The sequence below is a fragment of the Mobula hypostoma genome, chromosome 12 (genome assembly GCF_963921235.1).
Source record: "Mobula hypostoma chromosome 12, sMobHyp1.1, whole genome shotgun sequence".
Classification (NCBI taxonomy): Eukaryota; Metazoa; Chordata; class Chondrichthyes; order Myliobatiformes; family Myliobatidae; genus Mobula; species Mobula hypostoma.
The window spans coordinates 23561355-23576175 of NC_086108.1; the positions used below are offsets into that span (position 1 = coordinate 23561355).

The following is a 14821-nucleotide window of genomic DNA, read 5'->3' on the forward strand; positions in this document are numbered from 1 at the left end:
TCCTACCTACACAATATCCATATTCCCCTCCATCTTCCCTACAGCCATGTGTCTATCTGAAAAACTCTTAAAAGCCTTCAAAGTATTTGTTTCTACCACTGTACCAAGCATGTGCCCTCTAAACCAGGCACTACTACTACTACGTTGACTCAGGCCTAGGGGGCCAGCGTCGGGCACGATGACGGACTCTCCACTTCTCCCTCTCCCTCATCAGTGTGTTTAGTTCATCTACATTAGCCGCGCCACTGTCTTCTAGGAGCATGTTGACCATAGTCTCGGGAGGGCGCCCAGGGTTCATCCTCCCATGCTTGGGCTCCCATATGATGACTAGGCTGAAAGGTAGCTCGGGGTGGTGTAGACAGTGCCCCGCTACTTGCAGTCTTCTCGCCTCGATTTTAGTGGTCAACATTGGTAGGTCGTTACAGAGCTTGACGTTCGACATGTGCTGTTGCCAACTCACGTCAAGAGCCAACTGGAGCATTTGTGTATAGCAACCATCTACAGACTTTCACATAGTCTTGGTGAGTGTCCAGGTCTCGCATCCATAGGTGAGAATGAACTCTATGATTAGTTCCAAGGGTTTTGGGCGGGGCAGAGTTTGTTAAGTGTGTCCAGGACGGATTCCTGTCACAGTATGCTGACAGTCCGACTAGGGGGAATGCCATACTAGATCTAGTATTAGGTAACGAATCAGGTCAGGTCACAGATCTCTCAGCGGGTGAGCATCTGGGGGACAGTGACCACCGCTCCCTGGCTTTTAGCGTTATCATGGAAAAGGATAGAATCAGAGAGGACAGGAAAATTTTTAATTGGGGAAAGGCAAATTATGAGGCTATAAGGCTAGAACTTGCGGGTGTGAATTGGGATGATGTTTTTGCAGGGAAATGTACTATGGACATGTGGTCGATGTTTAGGGACCTCCTGCAGGATGTTAGGGATAAATTTGTCCCAGTGAAGAAGATAAAGAATGGTAGGGTGAAGGAACCATGGGTGACAAGTGAGGTGGAAAATCTAGTCAGGTGCAAGAAGGCAGCATACATGAGGTTTAGGAAGCAAGGTTCAGATGGGTCTTTTGAGGAATATAGGGTAGCAAGTAAGGAGCTTAAGAAGGGGCTGAGAAGAGCAAGAAGGGGACATGAGAAGGCCTTGGTGAGTAGGGTAAAGGAAAACCCCAAGGCATTCTTCAATTATGTGAAGAACAAAAGGATGACAGGAGTGAAGGTAGGTCCGATTAGAGATAAAGGTGGGAAGATGTGCCTGGAGGCTGTGGAAGTGAGCGAGGTCCTCAATGAATACTTCTCTTCGGTATTCACCAATGAGAGGGAATTTGATGATGGTGAGGACAATATGAGTGAGGTTTATGTTCTGGAGCATGTTGATATTAAGGGGGAGGAGGTGTTGGAGCTGTTAAAATACATTAGGACAGATAAATCTCCAGGGTCTGACGGAATATTCCCCAGGCTACTCCACGAGGCGAGGGAAGAGATTGCTGAGCCTCTGGCTAGGATCTTTATGTCCTCATTGTCTACGGGAATGCTTGATTGGAGGGAGGTGAATATTGTCCCCTTGTTCAAAAAAGGTAGTAGGGATAGTCCGGGTAATTATAGACCAGTGAACCTTACGTCTGTGGTGGGAAAGCTGTTGGAGAAGATTCTTAGAGATAGGATCTATGGGCATTTAGAGAATCATGGTCTGATCAGGGACAGTCAGCATGGCTTTGTGAAGGGCATATCGTGTCTAACAAGCCTGGTAGAGTTCTTTGAGGAGGTGACCAGGCATATAGATGAGGGTAGTGCAGTGGATGTGATCTATATGGATTTTAGTAAGGCATTTGACAAGGTTCCACACAGTAGGCTTATTCAGAAAGTCAGAAGGCATGGGATCCAGGGAATTTTGGCTGGGTGGATTCAGAATTGGCTTGCCTGCAGAAGGCAGAGGGCGGTGGTGGAGGAGGGAGTACATTCAGATTGGAGGGTTGTGACTAGTGATGTCTCACAAGGATTGGTTCTGGGACCTCTACTTTTCATGATTTTTATAATGACCTGGATGTGGGGGCAGAAGGGTGGGTTGGCAAGTTTGCAGTTTACACAAACGTTGGTGGTGTTGTAGATAGTGCAATGGATTGTCGAAGATTGCAGAGAGACATTGATAGGATGCAGAAGTGGGCTGAGAAGTGGCAGATGGAGTTCAACCCGGAGAAGTGTGAGGTGGTACACTTTGGAAGGACAAACTCCAAGGCAGAGTACAAAGTAAATGGCAGGATACTTGGTAGTGTGGAGGAGCAGAGGGATCTGGGGGTACATGTCCACAGATCCCTGAAAGTTGCCTCACAGGTAGATAGGGTAGTTAAGAAAGCTCATGTGGTGTTAGCTTTCATAAGTCCAGGGACAGAGTTTAAGAGTTGCGAGGTAATGATGCAGCTCTATAAAACTCTGGTTAGGCCACACTTGGAGTACTGTGTCCAGTTCTGGTTGCCTCACTTCCTATAGTATTGGAAAGGGTACAGAGGAGATTTACCAGGATGCTGCCTGGTTTAGAGAGTATGGATTATGATGAGAGATTAAGGGAGCTAGGGCTTTACTCTTTGGAGAGAAGGAGGATAAGAGGAGACATGATAGAGGTATACAAGATAGTAAGAGGAATAGAGTGGATAGCGAGCGCCTCTTCCCCAGGGCACCACTGCTCAATACAAGAGGACACGGCTTTAAGGTAAGGGGTGGGATGTTCAAAGGGAATACTAGAGGAAGGTTTTTTACTCAGAGAGTGGTTGGTGCGTGGAATGCACTGCCTGAGTCAGTGGTGGAGGCAGATACACTAGTGAAATTTAAGAGACTACTAGACAGGTATATGGAGGAATTTAAGGTGGGGGGTTATATGGGAGGCAGGGTTTGAAGGTCGGCACAACATTGTGGGCTGAAGGGCCTGTACTGTGCTGTCCTATTCTATGTTCTATGACTGCTATGAAAATCCTCTTTTTAAGCCCTCTGGTCAGGTTCGACTTCCAGATTTCCTTCATGTTTTTCATAGCCCTCCACGCCAGTGCCTTCCGTATCATTATGTCCTTCTCCGAACTCATCATTCTTGACCCAAGGTACTTGTAGTCAAAGACTTCCTTAAACCAGGCAGCTTCCTGGTAATCCTCTTTTGCACCCTCTCGAAAGCCTCAACATCCTTCCTACAGTGGGGTGAGCAGAACTATATGCAATAATCTAGATGTGACCTAAACATAGTTTTATAAAGTAGCAATATGACCTCTTGACTTCTCAACTCAATGCCTCAACTAATAAAAGCTGGCATTCTATAAGCCTTCTAAACCACTCTATTGACCTGTGTAGCCACTTTCATGGAGCTATGAAATTGAACCCCAGGATCTTTCTGCACAGCAACACTCTTAAGGGTTTTCCTTTTAACAATGTACTGTATCCTTGCATTTGCCCTACTAAGGTACAACACCTCACATTTATCTGGGTTAAACTTCATCTGCCATTTCTTAGCCCATGTCTGCAACTGATCTATATCAAGCTGTATTCTTTGTCAGTCTTCTACACTATCCGCAACTCCACCAATGTTGGTATCGTCTGCAAATTTACTAACCCATCCATCTACATTTTCATCCAGGTTATTTATATACATTATGAACAGCATAGGTCCCAGCACACATCCCTGTGGAACTCCACTAATTACATACCTCCAGCTCGTTTGTCTCTTCAACCACCTACTCTCTGTCTTCTATGTGCAAACCAGTTCTGAATCCAAACAGTCGATTTGCCATGGACCCCATGCATCTTAATTTTCTGGATGAGCCTCCCAGGAAGGACTTTGTCATACACCTTACTAAAATCCATGTAGGCAACATCCACTGCCCTTACCTCATCAATCTCACTCATCACCTTGTCCAAAAACTCAGTCAAGTTGGTAAAACACAGTCTGCCCAACACAAAGCCAGGCTGACTCTCCCTAATTAGGCCATGGGTTTCCAAATGCTCATGTATCCTATCCCTAAGAATTTTCTCATCAATTTCATTATAACTGGCCCGAGTCTCACCAATCAAAAGCTCCCAGGATTTTCCCTTGTTCCCTTCTTATAACATTAACCCCTCACCAGTCCTCTGTGACCTCTCCCTGTGCCTGCAGAGGACACAAAAATACAGGTCAAGGCTCCAACAATCTCGTCTCTTGCCTCCTTCAATAAGCTGGAGTAAATCCCATCAGGCCCTGTGAACATACACCTTAATACTCATTAGGAGGCCCAACACTTCCTCCTCCTTGACTTCTAAACATCCTAACACACAGCACTGATCTCCTGGTCTTCCATATCCTTTTTCTTGGTAAATACTTAGTAAGTACTTCAGTCACATTCTCCGCATCCAAGCAAATGCTCCCCTCTTTAACCTTGAGTGGTCCTACCCTCTTCCTAATTATCCTCTTGTTCTTGATGTATGTATCAAATGCCTTGGGATTCACCATAATCCTACTTGCCAGGGACTTTTCATGGCCCCTCCTGTCTTTCCTGTTCCCCTGCTTTAGTTCCTTTCTGGCTTATTCATAGTTCTCATGTGCTCCATTTGATCCTAAGTTCCAAAGCTTTACATACTTCTCCTTCTTCTACCTGACTAAATCACCATTCTGAACATCCAAGGTTCTCTTATCTTCCCCTCCCCGTCCTTCCTTCTAACAGGAACATACCTTTCCTGTACTCTTTGCAATTGATCTTTAAACACCTTTCATATGTCTGATATGGACTTGCCAGAAAAAGGGTGTTTCCAATTAACTCTTTTTAGTTCCCGTACAGTACCCTTGTAACTTGTCCTACTCTAATTTAAGACTCACCTGCAAGGATCATACCTATCCTTATCTATGACTATCATGAAAGTTAAGGAGTTGTGGTCACTGTTCCCTAACTGCTCACTTGGTCAAACTCATTGCCCAACACCCATGACACTACGGCTCCTCTCATCCACATATTGATTTAATGAACCCTCCTGGATACACTTAACAAATTCTGCCCCATCTAAGACCCTTGCACTAAGAAGGTCCCAATTTATACACATTTCCTTAATCTGTTCACCAACCTGTTCCTCAAAGTCTCAGTGGCTCTTTGGGGGTCTGTAGTACAATCCCATCAGTGTGACGGCATCTTTTCTATTCCTGAGCTCTACCCAAATGGTTTCAGTTTTTGACCTGTCCATTTTTGTCTCCTTTGAGTGCAGCTGTGAAATTGTCTGTGGTCAGTAGTGCAACTCCCCACACCCTTTTACCTCCTTCTCTATCTTTTCTAAAACTTTGAAAACCTGCTACATTGATCATCCATTCCCGCCCCTCTTTGAACCAAGTTTCTGTAATGACCACACCATCCTAGTTCTATGTACTCAGCTTCTAAGTTCATTGCCTTTACTCTCACATGTACTGTCTTCAAAAGTCTCATCTATAATTCATTAACCTTGATCAAATGAATACAAAAAAAAACAAGATTTTCCCTAGAGAGTGAAGGGTATACATTCCCCCAGCACCATTCATATTCTCAGATTGCCTGAAAGGACTTCCCAAACGAAGAAACATTTCAATTGAAGTCACTGTAGGAACCTGGTCCTGGTCATCCACTGCGCCTAGTCCCCTCTCCAACCGTCTCGACTCTGTCTTGCCACTGGATCCAGATGGGAATTGGGAAGAGAGAGTGAGGCTGACGCTGCGCAACTCTCCCTCACTTAAATCCAAATCATGCGCTTGTCTCGACACCATCATACTGGTGTCGAGGTCCTCATCGACGCCGACGATGGACGAACCACCGTAGGAAACATGACAAACATTTGCACACAACATGTAATACATTAGTAACCAGTGATGCTTCCTGAGGGACGAAAGCTTGTCGGGAAGAGTTTCCTGCTCAGGAGAGAATAACTACATCATCAATGCAGATTCCACAACCTTTCTAATAAACTTAGATGTTTCTGAAGTCGGGTCAGGATATTGGCAGAGGGCTCTTTTGTAGCTGTTGACTTGAAAAATCTTAAACACCCTAAAATTATAAGACTCATAGAGAAGCCATTCAGCCTTTTATGTCTGTATCAACCTTTTGCAAATTATTTCCATGCACCTACTCAACAAGGTCAAGAAAGTCTTGTGAGTGAAGTGGAGTAGCTTCTGATTGAAGTATAGTGGTAGTCATGAGTGGCAAACGTTTTGCATGAGAAGTCATACTTGTTTGACCGGAAAGATGTAAAGATCTGATTCCTTATAAAATAAAGGCAAAACCATTGAAATTCATTCCCTTTCAATTGTGTGCCCAGCTCCCAGGCACACAGTTCTGACCCAGCAGCAAACTGGAATTATAAACAGCACCCTGAACAGCGAAAGTAGCACTCTGACATGTTGTGTGGGTTGTGTCCATTTTACTGATGTAGAATCTAAGAGCAGAACCCTTGTGCACCAAAATCGTCTCTTTCACTGAAAACACAATCTGTTATTCTGCAACTTTGGTCCGACCCAAAATATTGTCTGAACCATTTGTGGAAAAGTGTCCTTCAGACAGGGACTCACTCATGCACACTCCACTCTTTCACACACATATATTGCATCTCTCATATTTATTGATGCTCACACACTCCGATCTTCTCTCTGCAATGTACTGATTCACACTCAATGGCTCTCCCTCACACCCATCAATTCTCTCACACATCTGTGTCATTCTTTCTCATATTCCAGTGCACAGTAGATCATAAGATATAGGAGCAGAATTAGACCATTCAGCCCATGGAGTCCGCTCCGCCATTCCATCATGGCTGAATCCAGATCCCACTCAACCTCACACACCTGCCCTCTCACCATATTCCCTGATGGTCTGACCAATCAGGAATCTATCAACTTCCACTTTAAATATACCCACGGACTTGGCCTCCTCCGCAGTCTGTGGCGGAGCATTCCACAGATTCACCACTCTTTGGCTAAACCTCTCTTTCGCCTGCATTTGAACACTCTCACAACTGAGTTGCAATGTTGAGCTAGGGAGCTAGGGCTTTACTCTTTGGAGAGAAGGAGGATGAGAGGAGACATGATAGAGGTGTACAAGATAATAAGAGGAATAGATAGAGTGGATAGCCAGTGTCTCTTCCCCAGGGCACCACTGCTCAATGCAAGAGGACATGGATTTAAGGTAAGGGGTGGGAAGTTCAAGGGGGATATTAGAGGAAGGTTTTTTACTCAGAGAGTGTTGGTGCGTGGAATGCACTGCGTGAGTCAGTGATGGAAGCAGATACACTAGTGAAATTTAAGAGACTACTGGACAGGTATATGGAGGAATCTAAGGTGTGGGCTTATATGGGAGGCAGGGTTTGAGGGTCGGCACAACGTTATGGGCCGAAGGGCCTGTGCTGTGCTGTACTATTCTATATCTATATCTATGTTCTGAAAGCTTGAAGGGTTTGGCCTTACTCACCTGAAAAATGAACGGTCTGCCTTGGGAAAATTCAGGAGCGTGGAATGAGTAGCTCTAATTTTCAAATCAAAATGAAACTCTGCTCTGCCCCTTGCAATTCCTACTCCACATTCACATCAGGCACATTCCAATGGTTTGACACACGTGTAGCATGTTATATTATGATTGACAGCAAGGAAGAAGTTAGAGACTGGCCAATCTTGGAATCAATACTTTATGTTGTAACAGCCAATGGATTCAAGGAGACAATGATCACTAGGTGTGCACAATACTAGATCACAAACTCTCATTTTACATCAGCACATATACCACTGCTGTTTTATCAAAACTCAGAGCATATATGTCTAACTACCACTTTAAGACCACTGTGTGTTGAGTGTAAATCTCAACACGTTCGCTCACAAGTTAAATGTTCAGAACAGACGTTGCATGTTTGAGAAAGAGGCAGGTCAACTGATCAATGAAAGCTTTCACTCTGCCCACTCTGCAGTGCAGTGCAAACAAAATACCGGCGAGACCGCCGTCTGGCGTCCCCCTGCTTGCTTCAGGTATACCTGTGTACAGTTCACACTGGATCCCTGTAATCCACATTCCTGCCAGTCCTCATTAATTGAATGAAAATTTCAGTGCAAATTGATTTTGCCGCAGTGAAAATATTCCCTTATAAATAAAGGAAATCTTAGTCTTTTCAAGAGACTCAGAGTGAAATATATTGAAGCCATTTGCTGTATATGCTGTATAGTATCTTGATTTGCTATCTTTTCTACAAAGTGAAATGTAAATGCAGTCTTTGTTCTGGAATCTGTAAGTGGATATATGCAGTGGCAGAAGGTGATACTGCCAACTCATGGCTGCAAATAGTCCATGCCCACCCTTTATGTAGTACAGTTCACTCCATACACTATCTCACTGCTCAGTACAGTAAATGGTGGCCTCAGGTATCCCTCTGTTATTCCTGAGCAGTGAACCATTTCCAAGACAGTTTAAAGATTAGAATCAGATATACTATTGATCATGTCACTCATAAATAGCAATACCTACTTTGATAACACAATGACATCAATAGACCACTTGCCTTTGCACACTTTGCTCTTCATGTGGGTGATGCAACATCTGTCATGTTGCTTACTGGAGGAGGAGAAGAGTATTGTCTAGAGCAGGGGTTCCAACCTTTTTTATGCCATGGACCAATACCGTTAAGCAAGGAGTCTATGGACCCCAGGTTGGGAACCCTTGGTCTCGAACGGCACCTACTCTATGCAGGAGCCTGTAGATTCCTGTCTACTCTACAAGACAACAACTTTTGGCTGGAAAAATACAGGATACTAGAAAGTGATGCACGGACAAAGAAGACTAGTGTAGACTCCATCTCCCTGGGAATGCTCTCCTCTGTATGTCTGCAAACACTAATGCTAGTGAAAGATGCTGGCCAATGTTTCTTTCTTAGTGTCACTTGTATATAGGGTAGGGTTGATTCAAGAACCTTTTATCTGAAAACTCAAACTACTAAAGTACATGCAGGCCACATTTAGGCTGTGCTACTCTGGAAATCAAGAAAGGTCTACATTCTTCCTCTGAACTCACGTACTATCTGCTCATGCACTCTTTCTTGATTGGGTGAAAGATCTGATCCCTAAATTACTATATGATTTGAGGAATGTGAGTCTTAGGAAAGAATAATCAAATAGTGGATCAAAACCAAGCTGGAAATATGGGTATCAATGGAGCTGCAAGAAATGTCTAGACTGACTAGTTAATCTCTACAAGGGGGCTGCAAACAGGCACATTATGGAACTATATCATAATCAATAGCCTTTCCTCACTTGACGAAACACTATGTTCAGCAATATTACAGTAATATTTCTCCAGTAATTAAAGTAATCATGCTGCAACAAAATTTATTGTGTGTGCAGAGTCAGAATCTGGGTGTCAGTGTTGTTTTAGCCAAAATATTTGACAGCAGATGACGAATCGCAGGCCTTGCTGTGAGTGAAGTTGTAATGCAGGTACCTGTGTGTTCCACATGAAATAGGGGCAGAGAGAGAAAAAGTGCAATTGAGTCCGCTTTCCCTAAGTGGAGTGTGTTCTGCTGTCTCCTGCCCCCTTAAATACTCAGTCATGAGACTAACACCTGGTGCAGAGCAAGTGGTCTTTTAGCAGGAACCAGGTTATTCACTTCTTGTTTGTTCTTTGATGGCTGGTAAAGTGTGAGCAGTTATGCTGTTTTAACAAAGAGCAGTGTGAAATGTAACTACACCACATTTTGAGCAAGTATATCTTTGCCACAGTAATCTTAAAAGTTGATCTTTTTCAATATATATAATATATATAAAAAGGCTATACTTAATAAATATTAAAACACAATGGTTGACCATGCACCTGACTATCTGTGAGTGGATTTAAATCAGAAAGCTCTAACGTTGGCGGGGAATTCACTAATTCCATCTAACCTAATCTAATCAGCATGCTTGAAGAATGGTTTCATTGTGAATAAATAGCCAGGATGTGTTTGCAATTATGTTAGGGTGAATGTGAAACACCATCTGACAGCTGGCAGCAGATTCAAAGTGTCAAACAAATATTGTAGACTGAAAAACTGAACAAGGGACTGGGAACGGTGAAGGTGTGTGTCAGTACATGCTGCGGTTACGCAAAGATTGTCACTGCTGAACTAAAGTCTGGAAATGTTGCAAAACATAATTGGGACACTAGAACATCACTAAATCTCACCATTCACTTTGCAGTCTCAAGGTTATGGGGACATCAATTCTAAACCCCTGTTAATTTTTATTAAAGGGGTTGTTATGAAGCATAATCTTCTCGCTGATGGAGGGTGCCAGACGCCTTTGCTAAAATATCTCCATAGATCAGGCACTGTGCATCATTCTAATCTCCTTTACAATAAATTAGGCACTTGGTAATTTGCCTCTTTGCATTAACCCTTTGTCATGCATTGACCACCTTCTGTAGGGAACCTCGTTCCTATTTTGACATTAGTGCTGTTAGCTATCCAGTTCAAAACACAAGGAGGCATCAAATTAACACGAGTGCACTTCCAAAACCCAACCTAAATCCACTGCCTGTGTGGTTTCAGACATGGCATTGACTGGCAGCCTAATGAACCAAATGCTGTTGAATGAAACTGCCTAATACATAACAGTGATAAAGCAATTGCAATACATTAGGAGCGATAAAATTAAGGAAGGGTCAGCAATGGGAGAAGACTTGATGCAAGCACCATCATCACTGTCCAGTCTTCCCCATGATTCTTCCAGCTTCCAGTGAAGCTAAAATCAAATAACCCACATATTTGGCTGACACTATTCAAAACTGATTCAACGTTTTATCGCCAGACCAGGGTAAGCCTGAGTTTTAACAACCTCCACAAACAACTGCGAGCAGTCAAGCAATATTCTACCCAGAAGGCCATGTGGACTGCCCATAAAACAGCTGACTAAGGGGGGGGGAACGGGAAATGGGTGAAGATGGACACAAAGTACATTCCTCTGTCAGAAGTCTTTATGTTCTCCATAGTCATTGTACAGCACAGTCAGGAACTGTTCCTCACAGATCTTTTTGACCTCTGTGTTCAGCTCTTGCCAATTTATTCCTGAGGGCCGCATCTCACTGTATCGGCAGGACAGGTACTTCAAGGAGACTCGGCGAAGGGTGATTTTGGGCTCCCGAAGGAGGCTTCTGCACCAGCTGCTCAACTCCTCCAACTTGGACAGGATCAGGCCAGCTTTCCTGCAGGTGATGAATAGGTGATGAGAGATGGAGATGAAAATCAGAGAGACAAAGGCAAGGGGGAGAGATGACGGTAGAGGAATGAAAGAGATAAAAGCAAATGCAAAGATGCGTCATTGAGGGAGGGAGAGAGAGAAAGAGTCAGTAAGAAGGAGAACAAGAAGGCAGGTAGAGGAATGGTAAATAAAATGGAAATGGAATAAGGACAAGGAGAAAGATTCAAAGGAAGGAAGAAAGAAAGTAAAAAGGTAAATGAGGGGAAAACAATAAACAGGAAAGGGGATCGAATGCAATAAAGGAACAATAAAGAGGAAGGGAGAGATGGAGTTGAAAATATGAAGGGAGAAGAAGAACAACAATTAGGTTAAAGTTGTGCTGAAGTCACTTCTTTTTCATGTGAATGCTGAAAAAGAGAATTCATACCAAAGAGGATTCAACAAAATATTATTATTATGTTTCAGTTTACAAATTGAAATATTTTATAGATTCACTCTGTGAGCCACATTTGTTTTACTGATGACCAGTAAAATGTAAAAAAGGCAGGAACCATCTCCTTCCGACCTGTGTCCAGCGCCCCTGCATATCGTCAATGGCAGCACTAAGTTCAAAGTGTTGGGGGTTGCTCCTCTGCTGAAGTGAAGTATATATAATCCACTCTTCAGTGGACTGCTGATGTAGAGCAATAATGCTTTGGCTCAAGCAGCTACACTGAGGTATCAAAAACCTGACTAAATAAAATAAGTTTATTATCACATCTACTGAAAAGGTTTTGTTTCGCATGTAGTGTCTTAGTACAAATAAACAATAATGGAATGGCAGCACTATTGGTAGAAAGAATTCCTGAGTGTAAGGTGAAAAGCAGTTTCAGGAATTATTAAGTCTTTCTTTGGTTTTCCAAGGCAAAAGAAACCAGGTTAAATCCAGAGCTAAGGCAGAGATTGTTGTATGATTCTTGGGGAACAAGGCCTATGGGATGTGCTAAGGTGAAGAATAACACATAGGGGGAATAAACAAGGGTCAGGAGTCAACCTCTGCTATTGGGGCTTCCAGTTAGTGGAGAGGGGTGGCTTTATTGCTGAGTTGGTAGGCAGTGGGCGTGGGGGTGAACTTTCAGAATGCCAGTTCAGCTTACATGTGCCCAGTGAGATTTCAGGAGTGGTGTGAGAGGATCTCAAGCCTTTCCACTATTGGAAACACCAAATGTAGTTCTGGTCTGGGAGTTTAACTAATCAGACTAAGGGGCAAGTTTAATGAAGCATCACAGGAAGCTAACCAGTTAGTTTGTACCACAGTTTCTTTCTGCTCTCTCAGTAAGATTAATTTGAGAAAACAAAACAAATTTTAGTTTTGTAATTTAAACCAAGTAGCAGTCCAGTGGCACAGCTGGTAGAACTGCTGCCTCACAGTCCATATGCCCGCTTTAATCCTGACCTTGGCTGTTTCGTGTGAGTAGAGTTTTCTTGTTCTCCTTGTGATTGCGTGTGTTCCCTCTGGATGCTCATCCCCAGTGTCGTGTGGGATGGCAGGTTAAATGTCCACTATCGATCGTCTTTAGTGTGTTGTTGAATAGTAAAACATAGGGAGGTGGTTAGAGTTGCTGGCAATGTGGAGGGAATGAATGCGATTAGTGTAGTATTATTGTGAATGGGTACTTGATGGTTGATGTGAACTCAGTGGGCCGATATCTCCCGTTTCTGTGCTGTATGATACGCAAGTGAACCCATAAAACCAAAAGTAATTGCAGAAATAAATTTTGATTGGTTATAATAAGAATAAGATGGGAGTCTCTGGATCTGAAGGTATGCAGGCCAGAGATAATTTTACAAAATGAAAGCATGACATAGCTCACAGTTTTCACTGAATGCACATTCTGCCCCATGTGGGAACTTCCGGTTGCTTGTCATTAAAGGCAGATATGTTCTTTCAGGCAGACTACAGGAAGCCAGAAAAAAATTACAAAGCAGCACCTCAGAATTTGGTCTTCTGATTCTAACTCATCCTAGCCTTTTGGCAGTGACGAACTGTCCAGAGCAGGTGACTGGGCAGCAGAAAAGCTGGCATCCTAGAAGAAGAAAGCCTACCTTCTTATCAGCTGCACCTTCATTTGCACTTGACTTCTTCTATGTTCGGTTCTGAGGGTGGGGTATATTCAGGACAGAAATACCGCAACAGGGCTGTGGCCAACAGTCCAGAGGATACTGTGTGAATGGAGAGACTTGCTAGGACGGGGATGGAAAAGTGCAAATTGGGAGAAAACGTTTATAAACTGAGGATGCAGATAGACAAGCAGCGCATGATAATGCTGTTCCTCTGTAAGCTCAGTATTTCTTCTTACAGAATTGCTCCTTAAAGAAAAAATTACAGCTGTGAGGAGTGTGGATCTCTTTGCAAGACCAACAAACAAGGCCATATGATTTCAACTGAAGAGCAAAAGCCTCACAGCAGTTAGAGCCCAGTCAGATGGACCAGTCTGGACTCTGAGTATATTCAGAAAGTCAAGTTGTAACTGTACAAAATTTTAGTTCTGTCACACTTGGAGTTCTGGTCATAGTCACAGTCACAATCATAGTCATACTTTATTGATCCCAAGGGAAATTGGGTTTTGTTACAGTTGCACCAACCAAGAATAGAGTATAGATATAGCAATATAAAACCATAAATAATTAAATAATAATATGTAGCCAGGAAATAAGTCCAGGACCAGCCAATTGGCTCAGGGTGTCTGACCCTCCAAGGGAGGAGTTGTAAAGTTTGATGGCCACAGGCAGGAATGACTTCCTATGACGCTCAGTGCTGCATCTCGGTGGAATGAGTCTCTGGCTGAATGTACTCCTGTGCCCAACCAGTACATTATGTAGTGGATGGGAGACATTGACCAAGATGGCATGCAACTTTGACAGCATCCTCTTTTCAGACACCACCGCGAGAGAGTCCAGTTCCATCCCCACAACATCACTGGCCTTACGGATGAGTTTGTTGATCCTGTTGGTGTCTGCTACCCTCAGCCTGTTGCCCCAGCACACAACAGCAAACATGATAGCACTGGCCACCACAGACTCGTAGAACATCCTCAGCATCGTCCGGCAGATGTTAAAGGGCCTCAGTCTCCTCAGGAAATAGAGACGGCTCTGACCCTTCTTGTAGACAGCCTCAGTGTTCTTTGACCAGTCCAGTTTATTGTCAATTGGTATCCCCAGGTATCTGTAATCCTCCACCATGTCCACCCTGACCCCCTGGATGGAAACAGGGGATGTGGATCATCACCTTACAGGAAGGATGTGGAGGCATTCAAGAAGGTGCAGAAATGATTCAGTTGGATGTTGCCTGGATTTGAAAGTATCAACATAAAGGATATGGACTGCTTTCTCTGAAGTGCTGGAAGCTGAGGGTCAACCTCATAAAAGTAAATAAAATAATGAGAAGATAATGTAGATAGACCGAATCTTTTCCCCACATAAATACCAGAGAGCATAGGTAAGGGGAGAAAGCTTAAAGAGAATAATGAGGCAAGTACCGCCAGCACCCAGGAAATGCCCTTTTCTCACTGTTACCACTAGGTAGGAGGTACAGAAGCCTGAAGGCACACACTCAGCAATTCAGGAACGGCTTCTTCCCCTCTGCCATCCAATTGCTAAATGGACA

At 43.5% G+C, this 14821-nt stretch overlaps 1 protein-coding gene across 1 annotated transcript in view; it reads right to left on the reverse strand.

Annotated features, from left to right (window-relative positions):
• Positions 1–7636: 7636 nt before the first annotated feature.
• The window catches only part of astn1 (astrotactin 1), a 2838691-nt gene continuing 2831506 nt past the window's right edge, over positions 7637–14821 (reverse strand). The window contains exon 23 of the mRNA XM_063063753.1: positions 7637–11179. Within this exon, the coding sequence (XP_062919823.1) occupies positions 10942–11179 (238 nt within the window). The 3' untranslated portion in view covers positions 7637–10941. The remainder of the gene's footprint in view (positions 11180–14821) is intronic.